Source organism: Cherax quadricarinatus, chromosome 97 (genome assembly GCF_038502225.1).
Source record: "Cherax quadricarinatus isolate ZL_2023a chromosome 97, ASM3850222v1, whole genome shotgun sequence".
NCBI lineage: Eukaryota > Metazoa > Arthropoda > Malacostraca > Decapoda > Parastacidae > Cherax > Cherax quadricarinatus.
The window spans coordinates 4,549,253-4,572,991 of record NC_091388.1 but is presented as its reverse complement, the minus strand read 5'-3'; the positions used below and the strand labels follow the sequence as shown (position 1 = coordinate 4,572,991).

Sequence of the window (23,739 nt, the reverse complement as noted above, 5' to 3'; positions counted from 1 at the left end):
GTGTGTGTATGTATGTATGTGCAACATCTGGGTATCTTTATTGTAGACGTTTCGCCATCCAGTGGCTTTATCAATATAAATTCCAGGACATAACTTGAAGCCAATAGAACTATGTACAGAAGACAAGGTTCTACTGTCTTCAAGTTATGTCCTGGAATTTATATTGATAAAGCCACTGGATGGCGAAACGTCTACAATAAAGATTCCCAGATGTTGCACATGTGTCTTAATTTCATCTTGTTGGTATTGTATACCTTTCTTGCACAACATGCATGTATATGTTTGAAGACTTTCTTGTCCTTATATATATAGAGACTTTTTGGGCCTTTTTTGATGTTAGGACGGTTATTTTGTGCACAGGAATCATGGCGTCATGGGAAAGTTTCATAGCGGCAACCACATCCGGTGCCCCCGCCCACACCAGTGTGGTGCCTGCACCTGCTGCGCCTGCTGTACCCCCTACACTGCCTGCTGTGCCCCAGCAGGGCTACTCTCCAGCGGACACCCAACAGCATCAATCTCCACTGCCCTCTCTCTCTCCGTTCCAGTACCAGTCGCAGCCTACCCCTAGTCAACCTTCTTACCAGGGCATTAGGGTCACTATACCCCAGCAGGTCAGTGACTGGCTTGATGATCCTCACTAAATATCTCTATATACAGTTACTTCCCTTATGAACCCCTCTACCATCACTTCTCTTATAAACCCCTCTACAGTTGCTTCTCTTATAAACCCTCTACAGTCACTTCTCTTATGAACCCCTCTATATACAATCAGTTCTCTTATGAAGGTCCTCTATACACAGTCAGTTCTCTGTATAATTGGCAGGTGGTTTACTGTATTTCCTATTGTATAATCCTGTATTTGTCTGACAGGGTTGTATTCTGTATTTCCTTTGTATAGCACTGTATTTGTCTGACAGGGTAGTATAGTGAATTTCCTGTTGTATAATGCTGTATTTGTATAACACTATGTAACACTATACAATGGACCCTCGGTTATCGGCCATAATCCATTCCAGAAGCTCGGCCTAAAACTGAAATGGCCAAAAACCGAAATATTTCCCATAAGAATTAATGTAATTACAATTAATCCATTTCAGACAAAAAATATTCACCAAAAAATATTTTTTTTTAATGATTAAATCAGTAATACATACCTTTATTGAAGACTAATGTTGGCTTCTGGAATGTCTGCTACACTTCCTGCATGCCTGCTACACTACCTGCATGCCTGCTACACTTCCTGCATTCCTGCTACACTTCCTGCATGCCTGCTACACTTCCTGCATGCCTGCTACACTTCCTGCATGCCTGCTACACTTCCTGCATGCCTGCTACACTTCCTGCATGCCTGCTACACTTCCTGCATGCCTGCTACACTTCCTGCATGTCTGCTACACTTCCTGCATGCCTGCTACACTTCACACTTAAATTGCATGGTGTTTCTCATTTTCTTTACCACAGGAGCTTTACTACGAACTTTCTTTGGAGCCATGGTTACTTATTTCGCAGTTGCACTGCAAAAATCCTACAAAAAAAAAAAAGATGGAAAACAAGCGAAATGATTGAATGTATGAGCAGAAGCTTCTTCACACACCGAAAGACACAGCCAAACTGATGCGCAAGTGGCCCCAGCTGGCGGACGGACGCGTTCCAAATGGCCGATAACTGGGCACCGAAAAACCGGCTGATCACCGAGTTGGCTGATAACAGAAGCGGCCGATAACCAGGGGTCCACTGTATGTGTATAACACTTTGTATAACACGTTGTATAATACTTTGTGTAACACTATTTAGTTGTCTGTGTAACTGACAGGGCAGTATAAGTAGCAGCGGCCCCACAACCCCAACACCCCAGACCCCAGTGAGTGGTGTCCCGGGCACAGGTACCCCCATACAAGAGACGGATCTGCCCCCGGAGATGCTGGTGGCTGGGTGGCGCAAATTCTGGAGCAAACGAGAGCAGCGCGTTTATTTCTGGAATCGTGCCACTGGTGAGAGTCTCTGGGACATGCCTGTGGGGCATAATGCCCACACTTCCCTGCCTCCTGGGGTAAGTGCTCCTCCATGATGTATGAAATTATAGTAATGCAAGTACAGCCTCTCCTCACTTAACGACGGAGTTCTGTTCCTAAGACCACGTCATTAAACGAATTCGTTGCTAAGTGAGGAGCATACTGTAACCCGTAAACGGTCCAAACGTATATATACGTTTTTTCAACATTTGAAAGTATGTAAAAAATGTAGATCTTCTTTTTGTTTTTTTACATTTGAAAATGTGTAAAAAAACTTTGATATTCTTTTTTTTTTGTTATATTTGAAAATATGTAAACAAAACGTAGGTAGTAGGTTGGTAGACAGCAACCACCCAGGGAAGTACTACCGTCCTGCCAGATGACTGTGAAACAAAAACCTGTAACTGTTTTGCATGATGGTAGGATTGCTGGCTTCTTTTTCTGTCTCATAAACACGCTAAGATAACAGGGATATCTTGCTACTCCTACTTACACTTTGGTCACACTTCACAGACACGCACATGCATATATATATATACATACATCTAGGTTTTTCTCCTTTTTCTAAATAGCTCTTGTTCTTTTTTATTTCTTCTATTGTCCATGGGGAAGTGGAAAAGAATCTTTCCTCCGTAAGCCATGCGTGTCGTATGAGGCGACTAAAATGCCGGGAGCAATGGGCTAGTAACCCCTTCTCCTGTATACAATTACTAAAAAAGAGAAGAAGAAAAACTTTATAAAACTGGGTTGCTTAAATGTGCGTGGATGTAGTGCGGATGACAAGAAACAGATGATTGCTGATGTTATGAATGAAAAGAAGTTGGATGTCCTGGCCCTAAGCGAAACAAAGCTGAAGGGGGTAGGAGAGTTTCAGTGGGGGGAAATAAATGGGATTAAATCTGGAGTATCTGAGAGAGTTAGAGCAAAGGAAGGGGTAGCAGTAATGTTAAATGATCAGTTATGGAAGGAGAAAAGAGAATATGAATGTGTAAATTCAAGAATTATGTGGATTAAAGTAAAGGTTGGATGCGAGAAGTGGGTCATAATAAGCGTGTATGCACCTGGAGAAGAGAGGAATGCAGAGGAGAGAGAGAGATTTTGGGAGATGTTAAGTGAATGTATAGGAGCCTTTGAACCAAGTGAGAGAGTAATTGTGGTAGGGGACTTGAATGCTAAAGTAGGAGAAACTTTTAGAGAGGGTGTGGTAGGTAAGTTTGGGGTGCCAGGTGTAAATGATAATGGGAGCCCTTTGATTGAACTTTGTATAGAAAGGGGTTTAGTTATAGGTAATACATATTTTAAGAAAAAGAGGATAAATAAGTATACACGATATGATGTAGGGCGAAATGACAGTAGTTTGTTGGATTATGTATTGGTAGATAAAAGACTGTTGAGTAGACTTCAGGATGTACATGTTTATAGAGGGGCCACAGATATATCAGATCACTTTCTAGTTGTAGCTACACTGAGAGTAAAAGGTAGATGGGATACAAGGAGAATAGAAGCATCAGGGAAGAGAGAGGTGAAGGTTTATAAACTAAAAGAGGAGGCAGTTAGGGTAAGATATAAACAGCTATTGGAGGATAGATGGGCTAATGAGAGCATAGGCAATGGGGTCGAAGAGGTATGGGGTAGGTTTAAAAATGTAGTGTTAGAGTGTTCAGCAGAAGTTTGTGGTTACAGGAAAGTGGGTGCAGGAGGGAAGAGGAGCGATTGGTGGAATGATGATGTAAAGAGAGTAGTAAGGGAGAAAAAGTTAGCATATGAGAAGTTTTTACAAAGTAGAAGTGATGCAAGGAGGGAAGAGTATATGGAGAAAAAGAGAGAAGTTAAGAGAGTGGTGAAGCAATGTAAAAAGAGAGCAAATGAGAGAGTGGGTGAGATGTTATCAACAAATTTTGTTGAAAATAAGAAAAAGTTTTGGAGTGAGATTAACAAGTTAAGAAAGCCTAGAGAACAAATGGATTTGTCAGTTAAAAATAGGAGAGGAGAGTTATTAAATGGAGAGTTAGAGGTATTGGGAAGATGGAAGGAATATTTTGAGGAATTGTTAAATGTTGATGAAGATAGGGAAGCTGTGATTTCGTGTATAGGGCAAGGAGGAATAACATCTTGTAGGAGTGAGGAAGAGCCAGTTGTGAGTGTGGGGGAAGTTCGTGAGGCAGTAGGTAAAATGAAAGGGGGTAAGGCAGCCGGGATTGATGGGATAAAGATAGAAATGTTAAAAGCAGGTGGGGATATAGTTTTGGAGTGGTTGGTGCAATTATTTAATAAATGTATGGAAGAAGGTAAGGTACCTAGGGATTGGCAGAGAGCATGCATAGTTCCTTTGTATAAAGGCAAAGGGGATAAAAGAGAGTGCAAAAATTATAGGGGGATAAGTCTGTTGAGTGTACCTGGTAAAGTGTATGGTAGAGTTATAATTGAAAGAATTAAGAGTAAGACGGAGAATAGGATAGCAGATGAACAAGGAGGCTTTAGGAAAGGTAGGGGGTGTGTGGACCAGGTGTTTACAGTGAAACATATAAGTGAACAGTATTTAGATAAGGCTAAAGAGGTCTTTGTGGCATTTATGGATTTGGAAAAGGCGTATGACAGGGTGGATAGGGGGGCAATGTGGCAGATGTTGCAAGTGTATGGTGTAGGAGGTAGGTTACTGAAAGCAGTGAAGAGTTTTTACGAGGATAGTGAGGCTCAAGTTAGAGTATGTAGGAAAGAGGGAAATTTTTTCCCAGTAAAAGTAGGCCTTAGACAAGGATGTGTGATGTCACCGTGGTTGTTTAATATATTTATAGATGGGGTTGTAAGAGAAGTAAATGCGAGGGTCTTGGCAAGAGGCGTGGAGTTAAAAGATAAAGAATCACACACAAAGTGGGAGTTGTCACAGCTGCTCTTTGCTGATGACACTGTGCTCTTGGGAGATTCTGAAGAGAAGTTGCAGAGATTGGTGGATGAATTTGGTAGGGTGTGCAAAAGAAGAAAATTAAAAGTGAATACAGGAAAGAGTAAGGTTATGAGGATAACAAAAAGATTAGGTGATGAAAGATTGAATATCAGATTGGAGGGAGAGAGTATGGAGGAGGTGAACGTATTCAGATATTTGGGAGTGGACGTGTCAGCAGATGGGTCTATGAAAGATGAGGTGAATCATAGAATTGATGAGGGAAAAAGAGTGAGTGGTGCACTTAGGAGTCTGTGGAGACAAAGAACTTTGTCCTTGGAGGCAAAGAGGGGAATGTATGAGAGTATAGTTTTACCAACGCTCTTATATGGGTGTGAAGCGTGGGTGATGAATGTTGCAGCGAGGAGAAGGCTGGAGGCAGTGGAGATGTCATGTCTGAGGGCAATGTGTGGTGTGAATATAATGCAGAGAATTCGTAGTTTGGAAGTTAGGAGGAGGTGCGGGATTACCAAAACTGTTGTCCAGAGGGCTGATGAAGGGTTGTTGAGGTGGTTCGGACATGTAGAGAGAATGGAGCGAAACAGAATGACTTCAAGAGTGTATCAGTCTGTAGTGGAAGGAAGGCGGGGTAGGGGTCGGCCTAGGAAGGGTTGGAGGGAGGGGGTAAAGGAGGTTTTGTGTGCGAGGGGCTTGGACTTCCAGCAGGCATGCGTGAGCGTGTTTGATAGGAGTGAATGGAGACAAATGGTTTTTAATACTTGACGTGCTGTTGGAGTGTGAGCAAAGTAACATTTATGAAGGGATTCAGGGAAACCGGCAGGCCGGACTTGAGTCCTGGAGATGGGAAGTACAGTGCCTGCACTCTGAAGGAGGGGTGTTAATGTTGCAGTTTAAAAACTGTAGTGTAAAGCACCCTTCTGGCAAGACAGTGATGGAGTGAATGATGGTGAAAGTTTTTCTTTTTCGGGCCACCCTGCCTTGGTGGGAATCGGCCGGTGTGATAATAAAAAAAAAAAAAAAAAAAAAAAAACGTAGATCTACTTTTGTAGCACTACACATGTGAATGTAGATCTGCTTGGACCGTTTACGGGTTAATGGTAGTGGGTTTGTGTCACCCATCTTTGATATTGTTTTAATGTCACCTTTGTACCATTTATAACATTTCTGGTACATGTATATTTTTAATTGTTTATACAGTAGTGTACTGTATATTGAAATAAATAGAATAGAGGAAATCATCTGTAATATACATTATTTAGGAATAAATACTGGTCAGAGAGCCTGTCGTAAGTTCGAGGTGTCGGTAAATGAGTACGTCGCTAAGTGAAGAGAGGCTATACTATAAATGCTTTGTAACTTCAGAAATTGTAGTAATGGGATTGCAGTAAGTGCTTCTTTAATCAAATATAAGGTTGATGGACTGATGTAATCAGTCCATCAACCTTGGAGAAAAAGTATTTGAGTAGGTCAGTCCCTCAACCTGGAGAAGAGTGCAGCTGAACATTTTCCAGGCTGAGGGACTGACCACCTCAAATACTTTTTCTCCAAGGCTGATGGACTGATAACATCTTATACTGCTTCACCTGCTGCCACTATTTGACTGAAGAAACCTTCTGTGTAGGTGAAATATTTCATCAACAAAGATACCCAACTGTTGCACATGTGTCCTAATCTTCAAATTGAAATTTGCACTGAACTATGGCCTCATGTATATAGTTGGATGAATCTTGTTAGTGGCAGCTGGTAAAGTTGTTAATGCACTGGACTGTGAATTTTCAACCCTCTTATAGCCCCAAACTTCTGCCCCACATTCTAATACTGCATTTTTAAAACTATTCCAACCCTCTTCAACCTTTTCCCCCCAACACTACTCATACCTGCACCAGCCCACCTTTCAGCCAATAGTTACTTATATCTCACCCTAGCTTCCTCCTCCATTAGTGTATACACTTTCACCTCTCTCTTACTTGTTGTTGCCATTTTCCTCTTGTCCCATCTACCTCTTACTCTAACTGTAGCTACAACTAAATATTTTTTTTTTTATTATTATCACACTGGCCGATTCCCACCAAGGCAGGGTGGCCCGAAAAAGAAAAACTTTCACCATTATTCACTCCATCACTGCCTTGCCAGAAGGGTGCTTTACACTACAGTTTTTAAACTGCAACATTAACACCCCTCCTTCAGAGTGCAGGCACTGTACTTCCCATCTCCAGGACAAAGAGGGGAATGTATGAGAGTATAGTTTTACCAACGCTCTTATATGGGTGTGAAGCATGGGTGATGAATGTTGCAGCGAGGAGAAGGCTGGAGGCAGTGGAGATGTCATGTCTGAGGGCAATGTGTGGTGTGAATATAATGCAGAGAATTCGTAGTTTGGAAGTTAGGAGGAGGTGCGGGATTACCAAAACTGTTGTCCAGAGGGCTGAGGAAGGGTTGTTGAGGTGGTTCGGACATGTAGAGAGAATGGAGCGAAACAGAATGACTTCAAGAGTGTATCAGTCTGTAGTGGAAGGAAGGCGGGGTAGGGGTCGGCCTAGGAAGGGTTGGAGGGAGGGGGTAAAGGAGGTTTTGTGTGCGAGGGGCTTGGACTTCCAGCAGGCATGCGTGAGCGTGTTTGATAGGAGTGAATGGAGACAAATGGTTTTTAATACTTGACGTGCTGTTGGAGTGTGAGCAAAGTAACATTTATGAAGGGATTCAGGGAAACCGGCAGGCCGGACAACTAAATAATGATCCGATATATCAGTTGCCCCTCTATAAACGTGTACATCCTGAAGCCTACCCATCAACCTTTTATCCACCAATATATAATCTAACAAACTACTTTCATTACATACTATATCATATCTTGTATACTTATTTATCTTCTTCTTCATAAAATATGTATTACTTATTACCAAACCTCTTTCTACACTGTTCAATTAAAGGCTCCCCATTTACATTTACCCCCGGCACCCCAAATTTACCTACTACTCCCTCCACAACATTTTTACCCACTTTAGCATTGAGATCCCCAACCACAAGTACTCTCACATTTGGTTCAAAACTCCCTGCGCACTCAACATTTCCCAAAATCTCTCTCCCTCTCTCTACACTTCTGTCTTCTCCAGGTGCATACACACTTACTATAACCCACTTTTCACATCCAACCCTTATTTTACTCCACATAATCCTTGAATTTATACATTTATATTCCTTCTTTTCCTGCCATAACTTATTCTTCAACATTATTGCTACTCCTTCCTTAGCTCTAACTCTATTAGAAACCCCTGACCTAATCCCATTTATTTCTCCCCACTGAAACTCTCCCACCCCCTTCAGCTTTGTTTCACTTAGAGCCAGGACATCCAACTTCTTCTCATTCATAACATCCACAATCATCTACTTCTTATCATTTGCACAACATCTATGCACATTCAAACATCTCACTTTGAAAGTTTCCTTCTTTTTCAATTTATTAGGCTATACGGGAAAAAGGGGTTACTAGCCCATTACTCCCGGCATTTTAGTTGACTTTTGCAACATGCATGGCTTATGGAGGAAAGATTCTTATTCTGTTCCCCATGGATATAAAAGGAAAAGTAATAAGAGCAAGAACTATTAAGATAAAATCAAAGAAAACTCGGATGAATGTGTATACATAAACGTACTCGTGTATTTGTAGTGTGACCTAAGTGTAAGAAGTAGCAAGATGTACCTGAAATCTTGCATGTTTTTTTTTATTTATTATTTTATTATCACACTGGCCGATTCCCACCAAGGCAGGGTGGCCTGAAAAAGAAAAACTTTCACCATCATTCACTCCATCACTGTCTTGCCAGAAGGGTGCTTTGCACTACAGTTTTTAAACTGCAACATTAACACCCCTCCTTCAGAGTGCAGGCACTGTACTTCCCATCTCCAGGACTCAAGTCCGGCCTGCCGGTTTCCCTGAATCCCTTCATAAATGTTACTTTGCTCACACTCCAACAGCACGTCAATTATTAAAAACCATTTGTCTCCATTCACTCCTATCAAACACGCTCATGCATGCCTGCTGGAAGTCCAAGCCCCTTGCACACAAAACCTCCTTTACCCCCTCCCTCCAACCTTTCCTAGGCCGACCCCTACCCCGCCTTCCTTCCACTACAGACGGATACACTATTGAAGTCATTCTGTTTCGCTCCATTCTCTCTACATGTCCGAACCACCTCAACAACCCTTCCTCAGCCCTCTGGACAACAGTTTTGGTAATCCCGCACCTCCTCCTAACTTCCAAACTACGAATTCTCTGCATTATATTCACACCACACATTGCCCTCAGACATGACATCTCCACTGCCTCCAGCCTTCTCCTCGCTGCAACATTCATCACCCATGCTTCACACCCATATAAGAGCGTTGGTAAAACTATACTCTCATACATTCCCCTCTTTGCCTCCAAGGACAAAGTTCTTTGTCTCCACAGACTCCTAAGTGCACCACTCACTCTTTTTCCCTCATCAATTCTATGATTCACCTCATCCTTCATAGACCCATCCGCTGACACGTCCACTCCCAAATATCTGAATACGTTCACCTCCTCCATACTCTCTCCCTCCAATCTGATATTCAATCTTTCATCACCTAATCTTTTTGTTATCCTCATAACCTTACTCTTTCCTGTATTCACCTTTAATTTTCTTCTTTTGCACACCCTACCAAATTCATCCACCAATCTCTGCAACTTCTCTTCAGAATCTCCCAAGAGCACAGTGTCATCAGCAAAGAGCAGCTGTGACAACTCCCACTTTGTGTGTGATTCTTTATCTTTTAACTCTACGCCTCTTGCCAAGACCCTCGCATTTACTTCCCTTACAACCCCATCTATAAATATATTAAACAACCACGGTGACATCACACATCCTTGTCTAAGGCCTACTTTTACTGGGAAATAATTTCCCTCTTTCCTACATACTCTAACTTGAGCCTCACTATCCTCGTAAAAACTCTTCACTGCTTTCAGTAACCTACCTCCTACACCATACACTTGCAACATCTGCCACATTGCCCCCCTATCCACCCTGTCATACACCTTTTCCAAATCCATAAATGCCACAAAGACCTCTTTAGCCTTATCTAAATACTGTTCACTTATATGTTTCACTGTAAACACCTGGTCCACACACCCCCTACCTTTCCTAAAGCCTCCTTGTTCATCTGCTGTCCTATTCTCCGTCTTACTCTTAATTCTTTCAATTATAACTCTACCATACACTTTACCAGGTACACTCAACAGACTTATCCCCCTATAATTTTTGCACTCTCTTTTATCCCCTTTGCCTTTATACAAAGGAACTATGCATGCTCTCTGCCAATCCCTAGGTACCTTACCCTCTTCCATACATTTATTAAATAATTGCACCAACCACTCCAAAACTATATCCCCACCTGCTTTTAACATTTCTATCTTTATCCCATCAATCCCGGCTGCCTTACCCCCTTTCATTTTACCTACTGCCTCACGAACTTCCCCCACACTCACAACTGGCTCTTCCTCACTCCTACAAGATGTTATTCCTCCTTGCCCTATACACGAAATCACAGCTTCCCTATCTTCATCAACATTTAACAATTCCTCAAAATATTCCCTCCATCTTCCCAATACCTCTAACTCTCCATTTAATAACTCTCCTCTCCTATTTTTAACTGACAAATCCATTTGTTCTCTAGGCTTTCTTAACTTGTTAATCTCACTCCAAAACTTTTTCTTATTTTCAACAAAATTTGTTGATAACATCTCACCCACTCTCTCATTTGCTCTCTTTTTACATTGCTTCACCACTCTCTTAACCTCTCTCTTTTTCTCCATATACTCTTCCCTCCTTGCATCACTTCTACTTTGTAAAAACTTCTCATATGCTAACTTTTTCTCCCTTACTACTCTCTTTACATCATCATACCACCAATCGCTCCTCTTCCCTCCTGCACCCACTTTCCTGTAACCACAAACTTCTGCTGAACACTACATTTTTAAACCTACCCCATACCTCTTCGACCCCATTGCCTATGCTCTCATTAGCCCATCTATCCTCCAATAGCTGTTTATATCTTACCCTAACTGCCTCCTCTTTTAGTTTATAAACCTTCACCTCTCTCTTCCCTGATGCTTCTATTCTCCTTGTATCCCATCTACCTTTTACTCTCAGTGTAGCTACAACTAGAAAGTGATCTGATATATCTGTGGCCCCTCTATAAACATGCACATCCTGAAGTCTACTCAACAGTCTTTTATCTACCAATACATAATCCAACAAACTACTGTCATTTCGCCCTACATCATATCTTGTATACTTATTTATTCTCTTTTTCTTAGAATATGTATTACCTATAACTAAACCCATTTCTATACAAAGTTCAATCAAAGGGCTCCCATTATCATTTACACCTGGCACCCCAAACTTACCTACCACACCCTCTCTAAAAGTTTCTCCTACTTTAGCATTCAGGTCCCCTACCACAATTACTCTCTCACTTGGTTCAAAGGCTCCTATACATTCACTTAACATCTCCCAAAATCTCTCTCTCTCCTCTGCATTCCTCTCTTCTCCAGGTGCATACATGCTTATTATGACCCACTTCTCGCGTCCAACCTTTACTTTAATCCACATAATTCTTGAATTTACACATTCATATTCTCTTTTCTCCTTCCATAACTGATCATTTAACATTACTGCTACCCCTTCCTTTGCTCTAACTCTCTCAGATACTCCAGATTTAATCCCATTTATTTCCCCCCACTGAAACTCTCCTACCCCCTTCAGCTTTGTTTCGCTTAGGGCCAGGACATCCAACTTCTTTTCATTCATAACATCAGCAATCATCTGTTTCTTGTCATCCGCACTACATCCACGCACATTTAAGCATCCCAGTTTTATAAAGTTTTTCTTCTTCTCTTTTTTAGTAAATGTCTACAGGAGAAGGGGTTACTAGCCCATTGCTCCCGGCATTTTAGTCGTCTCATACGACACGCATGGCTTACGGAGGAAAGATTCTTTTCCACTTCCCCATGGACAATAGAAGAAATAAAGAAGAACAAGAGCTATTTAGAAAAAGGAGAAAAACCTCGATGTATGTATATACATATGCATGTGCATGTCTGTGAAGTGTGACCAAAGTGTAAGTAGGAGTAGCAAGATATCCCTGTTATCTAGCGTGTTTATGAGACAGAAAAAAAGACCAGTAATCCTACCATCATGTAAAACAAATACAGGCTTCCGTTTTACACTCGCCTGGCAGGACGGTAGTACCTCCCTGGGCGGTTGCTGTCTACCACCCTACTACTATTTACACACACACACACACACACACACACACACACACACACACACACACACACACACACACACACACACACACACACACACACAGTGTAGTGGGTCACAGGCGCCAGGCTCCGAGGATCTTAGTGCTTTTAGGGCGTGTTTTAGCAGCTAGAAGCAACCAGTGTTAGTGACAACGTCACTGAACAACCCTACAAGTGATAACCAGTGTATTAGCAAACATAAATAAAGTGAAGGCGAGAGAAAGCCTGAAATTATACAACAAAATTTCAAAGCGCCAGTCGTTGAGGCCTAGTTGGCACCTGTTGCCACATTGTTACACATATACAAAGTACAAATCGAGTGACTAAAGAGAAAAGACCAAATAGAATTAAGAGAGGGTGGCTAACGACAAAATGTGATGTAGCACACAGAGTGAACAAGCTAGCCAGAAAGGGGATATATATATATATATACATACATATACATATATATAAGCAGAGGTGGTGGCAGCAGTAGGCCTGAGGGAGTAGCGCCGCCATAACAGGCTGGGTGTCATCACAAATAAGTAGTGTACTTACCCAAAGTGAAGTGTAAATTATAAAAGTAGCAGTATGCAAGTGATAAGTGTGGTAAATGAGGACTCAAAAGGGCAACGAGATAAGTATAGCGAAGAAGCCAGCGGCGGAAGGGCGAGGTGCACGAGTCATCGTACAGCAAGCATCGTACAGCGAGCATCGTACATCAGGCATCTGGATGGACGTCCCCTCTGACCAGTAACGTACAAATCACCTGTTTGTGGTTGGGGGAAGTCTGAGTGGTAGAGCCGGCCCAGCGGTCACTGGTAGCTCGATATCTAAACCCTGCTCCAGAGCGATTATCATACACACAACACCTAGCAGTAGTAGGAAGATAAACTTTGTAGGAGTAAGGATTAAGCAGGAGGATTAAGTCGTGGCTAATGGGACTACAGCTCTGACAACAGTTTCGAGAGATAATGGTCTAGGACACAAAGACAGTACAATCTGAGAAGCAAGTACTGGGTACACATGTAACTACTTTCAGTGTTAATGGTATCTCATTAGTATTACAGATACACAGAAGTGAATTGTATTTCTGGGACATATAAACAACTGATGTGCTCACACACACACACGCGCGCGCACACACATACACACTCGGGGCCAGGAGCTGGGTCTCGACCCCTGAAACCACAACTAGGTGAGTACACACAGCTGATCCTTGGAATTTGACCGCCTCCCCCACAGACCTCTTACCTTTCCCCTCCCTCGCGTTTCTCCCTCTCAATACCCTCTTTCCCTCCTTTCTCCCTCTTTCTCTCCCTCTCCCTCTCTTTCTCCCTCTCCCTCTCTTTCTCCCTCTCTCTACCCTTTCTCTCCCCCTCACATTTCTCTCTCTCCCCCTTGGTCTTATCCCTCACCCCCATACTCTCTCCTCTTTCTACCCTTTCTCTCTCCTCTCTCTCCCTCTTTCTACCCTTTCTCTCTCCTCTCTCTCCCTCTTTCTACCCTTTCTCTCTCCTCTCTCTCCCTCTTTCTACCCTTTCTCTCTCTCCCCCACACCCTCTCCCTCCTCTACACATGTAGTAAAAGGTAGTACATAACTGGGTGAAAGAATGACTTGTTAACACACGCTAGTATTATAATTATTAGAACTACTCTCAGGGTTAGTGGTATCTCATTAGTATTACGGATACACAGAAGTGAATTGTATTTCTGGGACATATAAACAACTGACGTGCTCACACACACACACACGCGTGCACACACACACACACTCGGGGCCAGGAGCTGGGTCTTGACCCCGAAACCACAACTAGGTGAGTACACACAGCTGATCCTTGGAATTTGACTGCCTCCCCCACAGACCTCTTACCTTTTCCCTCCCTCGCGTTTCTCTCTCTCATAGCCTTCTTCCCTCCTTTCTCCCTCTCTCTCTCTCTTTCTCTCCCTCTCTTTCTCCCTCTCTCTACCCTTTCTCTCCCCCCTCACATTTCTCTCCCTCCCCCTTGGTCTTATCCCTCACCCCCATACTCTCTCCTCTCTCTCCCTCTTTCTACCCTTTCTCTCTCCTCTCTCTCCCTCTTTCTACCCTCTCTCTCTCTCCCCCACACCCTCTCCCTCCTCTAGCCTTCTGTCTGTGGTAATAAGAAGTAAAAAAAAAAAAAAAATGGGTGGCCTTAGAGGACGGAAACCCAGAGATCTGGTGGACGAACCAGGGAGGAAAGACTGGGAGCTAGAGCTCCAAAAAAGGGAGGAAGAGTGGGGAAGGAAGATAGTAGAGCTTGGTAAGAAAATGGAGGAGCGGATAGCTGAAGAGTGCAGGAAGTGGGAAGTACAGGTCTTAGCAGCAGAAGCTAGGATACAGTGCTTAGAAGAGAAACTGCAAAGCCTGAAACAGATTAGAGAGACAAATGACAATTCAGGTGTGACATCAGGAAATTCAAAGTCAGGCGCAGACAAGGGGATGGTAAGCAACAACGGAGACATGCCGAGCATGAAGGCCCTATCAGACCCACGTGGGGCCAGGGAAAAGACGACGAGCACACTAAGATCAAACGACAGGTCCGAAAACAATGAAGGTATGCTATATGCAGAGATTCTAACAGCCAACTGCAGTAGCAAGGGACAGCTGGTCAGGAAAGACAGTTCACTGAGAATAGAAGTTTCAGATATGACAGGGACTGAAGGCAAGAACATGTCAATGGAAGGAAATAAAATGCCTCAGAGGACGCAGATGGAGACTCAGTGGGAGGAGGAAAGGGCGAGGTCAGTTTTTGTGTACGGGCTCCAAGAAGCCAAGGGGGCCAACTTTGAAGAAATAAAACAGGAGGAGAAAAAAATGATTGAAGGCATCATGAAAACAATAGGGGAGGGCAATATGACCCAGGTGACAAATTTTCAGAGAATTGGGTGGTTTGCGAGTGGAAGGATACGGCCTGTCAGAGTAACTTTCAAGGAAGAAACAGTTCGAACCAGGATTCTGCAAGAGAAAGCAAGACTGAGGGACAAAGAGGGGTACCAGAGAGTATACCTCGACCGCGACAGAACACAAGAAAGGACTACACTGAAAGAGAGGGTACAGAGACGCAAGGAGGAACGAGAAGCAATGAAAATGAGCAGGACCCAGCCACAGGAGGAAGGGCAAACACACCCCACAGAATCTCCCACCAAAAGACTCCACCCGCGACATTCCCAACGCAACTGAGCAACCTATACTACAACCCACTCACTGTTCCCTCTGCCACCACTCCCCATATCACAAACCTCACCCCAACAGCTGTCCCTTATGGGCATTCTGACCCCACCCCCATCAACACAAACCCCACCTACACCACAGCCCCATATAGGCCCCCACCAAGGCTCTCGCTCCCCCAACCCCAATATTCTTGCATGACCACAATGATAGAAAAGAAACTAAAGGTTTGGTACACAAACGCGGATGGAATAATGAATAAACATGAGGAGTGGAATGAAAGAATCAGTGAAAAATCCCCAGACATCATAGCAGTCACAGAAACAAAACTCGCTGAGACAATAACAGACACAATCTTCCCAACAGGATATCAGATCCTGAGGAAAGATAGAAGGAGTAGAGGGGGAGGAGGGGTTGCACTGCTCATAAAACACCGATGGGGATTTGAGGAAATGGAAGGCATGGACATGATTGGAGAAAGAGACTACATTGTAGGTACAATTCAGTCCGGAGAACATAAAGTAGTCATTGGAGTGATGTATAACCCACCACAGAACTGCAGGAGGCCAAGAGAGGAGTACGAAGTAAACAACAGGGTGATGGTGGACACACTGGCTGAGGTGGCAAGAAGAGCTCACTCGAGCAGAGCAAAGTTACTGGTAATGGGCGATTTCAACCACAGGGAGATCGACTGGGAAAACCTGGAGCCACATGGGGGTCCCGAAACATGGAGAGCCAAGATGATGGATGTGGTACTTGAAAACCTCATGCATCAACATGTCAGGGACACAACCAGAGAGAGAGGGGAGGATGAGCCAGCAAGACTGGATCTTGTGTTCACATTGAGCAGTTCAGACATTGAGGACATCACTTATGAGAGGCCCCTTGGAGCTGGCGATCATGTGGTTCTGAGTTTTGACTATATAGTAGAGTTACAAGTGGAGAAGGTAACAGGAACTGAAGGGGAAAGGCCAAACTATAAAAGGGGGGACTACACAGGTATGAGAAACTTCCTGCAGGAGGTTCAGTGGGACAGAGAAATGGTAGGAAAATCAGTAAACGAGATGATGGAATATGTGGCATCAAAGTGCAAGGAGGCAGAGGAAAGTTTTGTTCCCAAGGGAAACGGAAATAATAGGAAGACCAAAACGAGTCCTTGGTTTACCCGAAGGTGTAGGGAGGCAAAAACTAAGTGCAACAGAGAATGGAAAAGGTACAGGAGGCATAGGACCCAGGAAAACAAGGAGATTAGTAGAAGAGCCAGAAACGAGTATGCACAGATAAGGAGGGAGGCCCAGCGACAGTATGAAAACGACATAGCATCGAAAGTCAAATCTGACCCGAAACTGCTGTATAGCCACATTAGGAGGAAGACAACAGTCAAGGACCAGGTGATAAGGCTGAGGAAAGAAGGTGGAGAACTCACAAGAAACGATCAAGAGGTATGTGAGGAGCTCAACATGAGATTTAAGGAAGTATTTACAGTAGAGACAGGAAGGACTCTGGGGGGACAGACCAGATGGGGACACCAGCAAGGAATACACCAACAAGTGTTGGACGACATACATACAGATGAGGAGGAGGTGAAGAAACTGCTAAGGGACATCGATACCTCAAAGGCAATGGGACCAGACAACATCTCCCCGTGGGTCCTTAGAGAGGGAGCAGATATGTTGTGCGTGCCACTTACCACAATCTTCAACACATCCCTGGAAACTGGGCAACTACCTGAGGTATGGAAGACGGCAAATGTAGTTCCCATTTTTAAAAAAGGAGACAGAAAAGAGGCACTAAACTATAGACCTGTGTCATTGATGTGTATAGTATGCAAAATTATGGAGAAGATTATCAGGAGGAGAGTGGTGGAGCACCTGGAACGGAACAGGAGTATAAATGCCAACCAGCACGGATTCACGGAAGGCAAATCCTGTGTCACAAACCTTCTGGAGTTTTATGATAAAATAACAGAAGTAAGACAAGAGAGAGAGGGGTGGGTTGATTGCATCTTCTTGGACTGCAAGAAGGCCTTTGACACAGTTCCTCACAAGAGATTAGTGCAGAAGCTAGAGCATCAGGCGCATATAACAGGAAGGGCACTGCAATGGATCAGAGAATACCTGACAGGGAGGCAACAACGAGTCATGGTACGTAATGATGTATCACAGTGGGCACCTGTGACGAGCGGGGTCCCACAGGGGTCGGTCCTAGGACCAGTGCTATTTTTGGTATATGTGAACGACATGACGGAAGGGTTAGACTCAGAAGTGTCCCTGTTTGCAGATGATGTGAAGTTAATGAGGAGAATTAAATCTGATGAGGACCAGGAAGGACTTCAAAGAGACCTGGACAGACTGGACACCTGGTCCAGCAAATGGCTTCTCGAATTTAATCCTGCCAAATGCAAAGTCATGAAGATGGGGGAGGGGCACAGAAGACCACAGACAGAGTATAGGCTAGGTGGCCAAAGACTGCAAACCTCACTCAAGGAGAAAGATATTGGGGTGAGTATCACACCAAGCATGTCTCCGGAAGCACACATCAATCAGATAACTGCTGCAGCATATGGGCGCCTGGCAAACCTGAGAACAGCATTCCGATACCTTAGTAAGGAATCATTCAAGACACTGTACACCGTGTATGTCAGGCCCATACTGGAGTATGCAGCACCTGTTTGGAACCCGCACTTGATAAAGCACGTCAAGAAACTAGAGAAAGTACAAAGGTTTGCGACAAGGTTAGTTCCAGAGCTAAGGGGAATGTCCTATGAGGAAAGATTAAGGGAAATCGGCCTGACCACACTGGAATACAGGAGGGTCAGGGGAGACATGATAACGACATATAAAATATTGCGTGGAATAGACAAGGTGGACAAAGACAGGATGTTCCAGGGAGGGGACACAGAAACAAGAGGCCACAATTAGAAGTTGAAGACACAAATGAGTCAGAGAGATAGTAGGAAGTATTTCTTCAGTCATAGAGTTGTAAGGCAGTGGAATAGCCTAGAAAATGACGTAGTGGAGGCAGGAACCATACACAGTTTTAAGACGAGGTTTGATAAAGCTCATGGAGCGGGGAGAGAGAGGGCCTAGTAGCAACCGGTGAAGAGGCGGGGCCAGGAGCTAGGACTCGACCCCTGCAACCACAAATAGGTGAGTTCAAATAGGTGAGTACACAGAGGAGCTCGGACTCGACCCCCGCAACCTCAACTAAGTGAGTACACTCACTCACTCTTGAGTCCTGGAGATGGGAAGTACAATGTCTACACTCTGAAGGAGGGGTGTTAATGTTGCAGTTTTATAACTGTAGTATAAAGTGCCCCTTTGGCAAGACAGTGATGGAGTGAATGGTGAAAGTTTTTCTTTTTCAGGCCACCCTGCCTTGGTGGGAATCGGCTGATGTGTTAATAACAAAATAATATATATATGTGTGTGTGGAGGTATCTGCAGCAGCTCCTAGGATTGTATCCCCCACTGATATGGGGGTGTCCTACTGTATACAGTAGGACACGCCCATATCCTCGGGGGATACGTTCCAAGGACCTGCCGTGGATACTGAAACTGTAGAGAGTAGCAAACACTATATATAAGTGCTATACATACCTATTATAAAGTTTAATTGATAAACTATACACAGTAAGTGGAGAATTATCACTTTTTCACTGATGGGAAGAACTTGGCAACTTCTCTTAGACGAACAACTGTCACCATGTAAAGTAAAAGGACACAAGTGCAACTAATGTGACATTTATTGTGGCAACGTTTCGCTCTCCAGGAACTTTATCAAGCCATTATCAAGTAATTCTACCAACTTTATTACAACTGTCACCATCACTACTTTTGTGCTTTGTCTCCATTATTATTATATAAAATTAAGAGGTGTTTTTGAACTACAGTAAACCATGGATAACTGAACCCGTGGATACCAAACCCGCAGATATGGGGGACCTACTGTTTACTTATTTACTTACTTATTTTACCTAACAGCAACACCCACCACTACCACCGCAGCAGCAACAGCAGCAATACGACCCCATAAGTGACCCTCTGGGCATCCAGAATCCCACCAATGGTAGCACTTCGAGTGCCAGCGCCAGCCAGAGGTATGAAATCTCTTCGTTTTGTGACGAAATGTCCCTCTTAGAGGACACGAATGTATGATACCACAACTGGAATGATAAACAAACAACACGCATGTAGCACAGAGGACATTATGATGACACTTCTGTCCGATTTGGACCATTTGGACCAAATGGTCCAAATGCATAAAAGTCCCACTTAATTCTAACCCCTCTCATACAAGTCCCACTTAATTCTAACCCCTCTCATACAAGTCCCACTTAATTCTAACCCCTCTCATACAAGTCCCACTTAATTCTAACCCCTCTCATACAAGTCCTACTTAATTCTAACCCCTCTCATACAAGTCCCACTTAATTCTAACCCCTCTCATACAAGTCCCACTTAATTCTAACCCCTCTCATACAAGTCCCACTTAATTCTAACCCCTCTCATACAAGTCCCACTTAATTCTAACCCCTCTCATACAAGTCCCACTTAATTCTAACCCCTCTCATACAAGTCCCACTTAATTCTAACCCCTCTCATACAAGTCCCACTTAATTCTAACCCCTCTCATACAAGTCCCACTTAATTCTAACCCCTCTCATACAAGTCCCACTTAATTCTAACCCCTCTCATACAAGTCCCACTTAATTCTAACCCCTCTCATACAAGTCCCACTTAATTCTAACCCCTCTCATACAAGTCCCACTTAATTCTAACCCCTCTCATACAAGTCCCACTTAATTCTAACCCCTCTCATACAAGTCCCACTTAATTCTAACCCCTCTCATACAAGTCCCACTTAATTCTAACCCCTCTCATACAAGTCCCACTTAATTCTAACCCCTCTCATACAAGTCCCACTTAATTCTAACCCCTCTCATACAAGTCCCACTTAATTCTAACCCCTCTCATACAAGTCCCACTTAATTCTAACCCCTCTCATACAAGTCCTACTTAATTCTAACCCCTCTCATACAAGTCCCACTTAATTCTAACCCCTCTCATACAAGTCCTACTTAATTCTAACCCCTCTCATACAAGTCCCACTTAATTCTAACCCCTCTCATACAAGTCCTACTTAATTCTAACCCCTCTCATACAAGTCCCACTTAATTCTAACCCCTCTCATACAAGTCCTACTTAATTCTAACCCCTCTCATACAAGTCCCACTTAATTCTAACCCCTCTCATACAAGTCCCACTTAATTCTAACCCCTCTCATACAAGTCCCACTTAATTCTAACCCCTCTCATACAAGTCCCACTTAATTCTAACCCCTCTCATACAAGTCCTACTTAATTCTAACCCCTCTCATACAAGTCCCACTTAATTCTAACCCCTCTCATACAAGTCCCACTTAATTCTAACCCCTCTCATACAAGTCCCACTTAATTCTAACCCCTCTCATACAAGTCCCACTTAATTCTAACCCCTCTCATACAAGTCCCACTTAATTCTAACCCCTCTCATACAAGTCCCACTTAATTCTAACCCCTCTCATACAAGTCCCACTTAATTCTAACCCCTCTCATACAAGTCCCACTTAATTCTAACCCCTCTCATACAAGTCCCACTTAATTCTAACCCCTCTCATACAAGTCCCACTTAATTCTAACCCCTCTCATACAAGTCCCACTTAATTCTAACCCCTCTCATACAAGTCCTACTTAATTCTAACCCCTCTCATACAAGTCCCACTTAATTCTAACCCCTCTCATACAAGTCCTACTTAATTCTAACCCCTCTCATACAAGTCCCACTTAATTCTAACCCCTCTCATACAAGTAATACTTAATTCTAACCCCTCTCATACAAGTCCCACTTAATTCTAACCCCTCTCATACAAGTCCCACTTAATTCTAACCCCTCTCATACAAGTCCCACTTAATTCTAACCCCTCTCATACAAGTCCTACTTAATTCTAACCCCTCTCATACAAGTCCTACTTAATTCTAACCCCTCTCATACAAGTCCCACTTAATTCTAACCCCTCTCATACAAGTCCCACTTAATTCTAACCCCTCTCATACAAGTCCTACTTAATTCTAACCCCTCTCATACAAGTCCCACTTAATTCTAACCCCTCTCATACAAGTCCCACTTAATTCTAACCCCTCTCATACAAGTCCCACTTAATTCTAACCCCTCTCATACAAGTCCCACTTAATTCTAACCCCTCTCATACAAGTCCCACTTAATTCTAACCCCTCTCATACAAGTCCCACTTAATTCTAACCCCTCTCATACAAGTCCCACTTAATTCTAACCCCTCTCATACAAGTCCTACTTAATTCTAACCCCTCTCATACAAGTCCTACTTAATTCTAACCCCTCTCATACAAGTCCCACTTAATTCTAACCCCTCTCGTACAAGTCCTACTTAATTCTAACCCCTCTCATACAAGTCCTACTTAATTCTAACCCCTCTCATACAAGTCCTACTTAATTCTAACCCCTCTCATACAAGTCCTACTTAATTCTAACCCCTCTCATACAAGTCCTACTTAATTCTAACCCCTCTCATACAAGTCCTACTTAATTCTAACCCCTCTCATACAAGTCCTACTTAATTCTAACCCCTCTCATACAAGTCCCACTTAATTCTAACCCCTCTCATACAAGTCCCACTTAATTCTAACCCCTCTCATACAAGTCCTACTTAATTCTAACCCCTCTCATACAAGTCCCACTTAATTCTAACCCCTCTCATACAAGTCCCACTTAATTCTAACCCCTCTCATACAAGTCCCACTTAATTCTAACCCCTCTCATACAAGTCCCACTTAATTCTAACCCCTCTCATACAAGTCCCACTTAATTCTAACCCCTCTCATACAAGTCCCACTTAATTCTAACCCCTCTCATACAAGTCCCACTTAATTCTAACCCCTCTCATACAAGTCCCACTTAATTCTAACCCCTCTCATACAAGTCCTACTTAATTCTAACCCCTCTCATACAAGTCCTACTTAATTCTAACCCCTCTCATACAAGTCCCACTTAATTCTAACCCCTCTCATACAAGTCCTACTTAATTCTAACCCCTCTCATACAAGTCCTACTTAATTCTAACCCCTCTCATACAAGTCCCACTTAATTCTAACCCCTCTCATACAAGTCCTACTTAATTCTAACCCCTCTCATACAAGTCCTACTTAATTCTAACCCCTCTCATACAAGTCCCACTTAATTCTAACCCCTCTCATACAAGTCCTACTTAATTCTAACCCCTCTCATACAAGTCCTACTTAATTCTAACCCCTCTCATACAAGTCCTACTTAATTCTAACCCCTCTCATACAAGTCCTACTTAATTCTAACCCCTCTCATACAAGTCCCACTTAATTCTAACCCCTCTCATACAAGTCCTACTTAATTCTAACCCCTCTCATACAAGTCCCACTTAATTCTAACCCCTCTCATACAAGTCCTACTTAATTCTAACCCCTCTCATACAAGTCCTACTTAATTCTAACCCCTCTCATACAAGTCCCACTTAATTCTAACCCCTCTCATACAAGTCCTACTTAATTCTAACCCCTCTCATACAAGTCCTACTTAATTCTAACCCCTCTCATACAAGTCCTACTTAATTCTAACCCCTCTCATACAAGTCCTACTTAATTCTAACCCCTCTCATACAAGTCCCACTTAATTCTAACCCCTCTCATACAAGTCCTACTTAATTCTAACCCCTCTCATACAAGTCCCATTTAATTCTAACCCCTCTCATACAAGTCCTACTTAATTCTAACCCCTCTCATACAAGTCCTACTTAATTCTAACCCCTCTCATACAAGTCCCACTTAATTCTAACCCCTCTCATACAAGTCCTACTTAATTCTAACCCCTCTCATACAAGTCCCACTTAATTCTAACCCCTCTCATACAAGTCCTACTTAATTCTAACCCCTCTCATACAAGTCCTACTTAATTCTAACCCCTCTCATACAAGTCCCACTTAATTCTAACCCCTCTCATACAAGTCCTACTTAATTCTAACCCCTCTCATACAAGTCCCACTTAATTCTAACCCCTCTCATACAAGTCCTACTTAATTCTAACCCCTCTCATACAAGTCCTACTTAATTCTAACCCCTCTCATACAAGTCCTACTTAATTCTAACCCCTCTCATACAAGTCCTACTTAATTCTAACCCCTCTCATACAAGTCCTACTTAATTCTAACCCCTCTCATACAAGTCCCACTTAATTCTAACCCCTCTCATACAAGTCCTACTTAATTCTAACCCCTCTCA

General features: G+C 43.1%; 1 protein-coding gene across 5 annotated transcripts in view; it reads left to right on the top strand.

Annotated features, from left to right (window-relative positions):
* Pcif1 (Phosphorylated CTD-interacting factor 1) overlaps positions 1–23,739 on the top strand; it is an 81,232-nt gene that overhangs the window by 18,607 nt on the left and 38,886 nt on the right. For all 5 annotated transcript variants that reach the window (XM_070105156.1, XM_070105157.1, XM_070105154.1 and 2 more), the window contains exons 2-4: positions 361–614; positions 1,817–2,053; positions 19,400–19,515. In XM_070105156.1, the coding sequence (XP_069961257.1) occupies positions 366–614; positions 1,817–2,053; positions 19,400–19,515 (602 nt within the window). In that variant the 5' untranslated portion in view covers positions 361–365. The remainder of the gene's footprint in view (positions 1–360; positions 615–1,816; positions 2,054–19,399; positions 19,516–23,739) is intronic.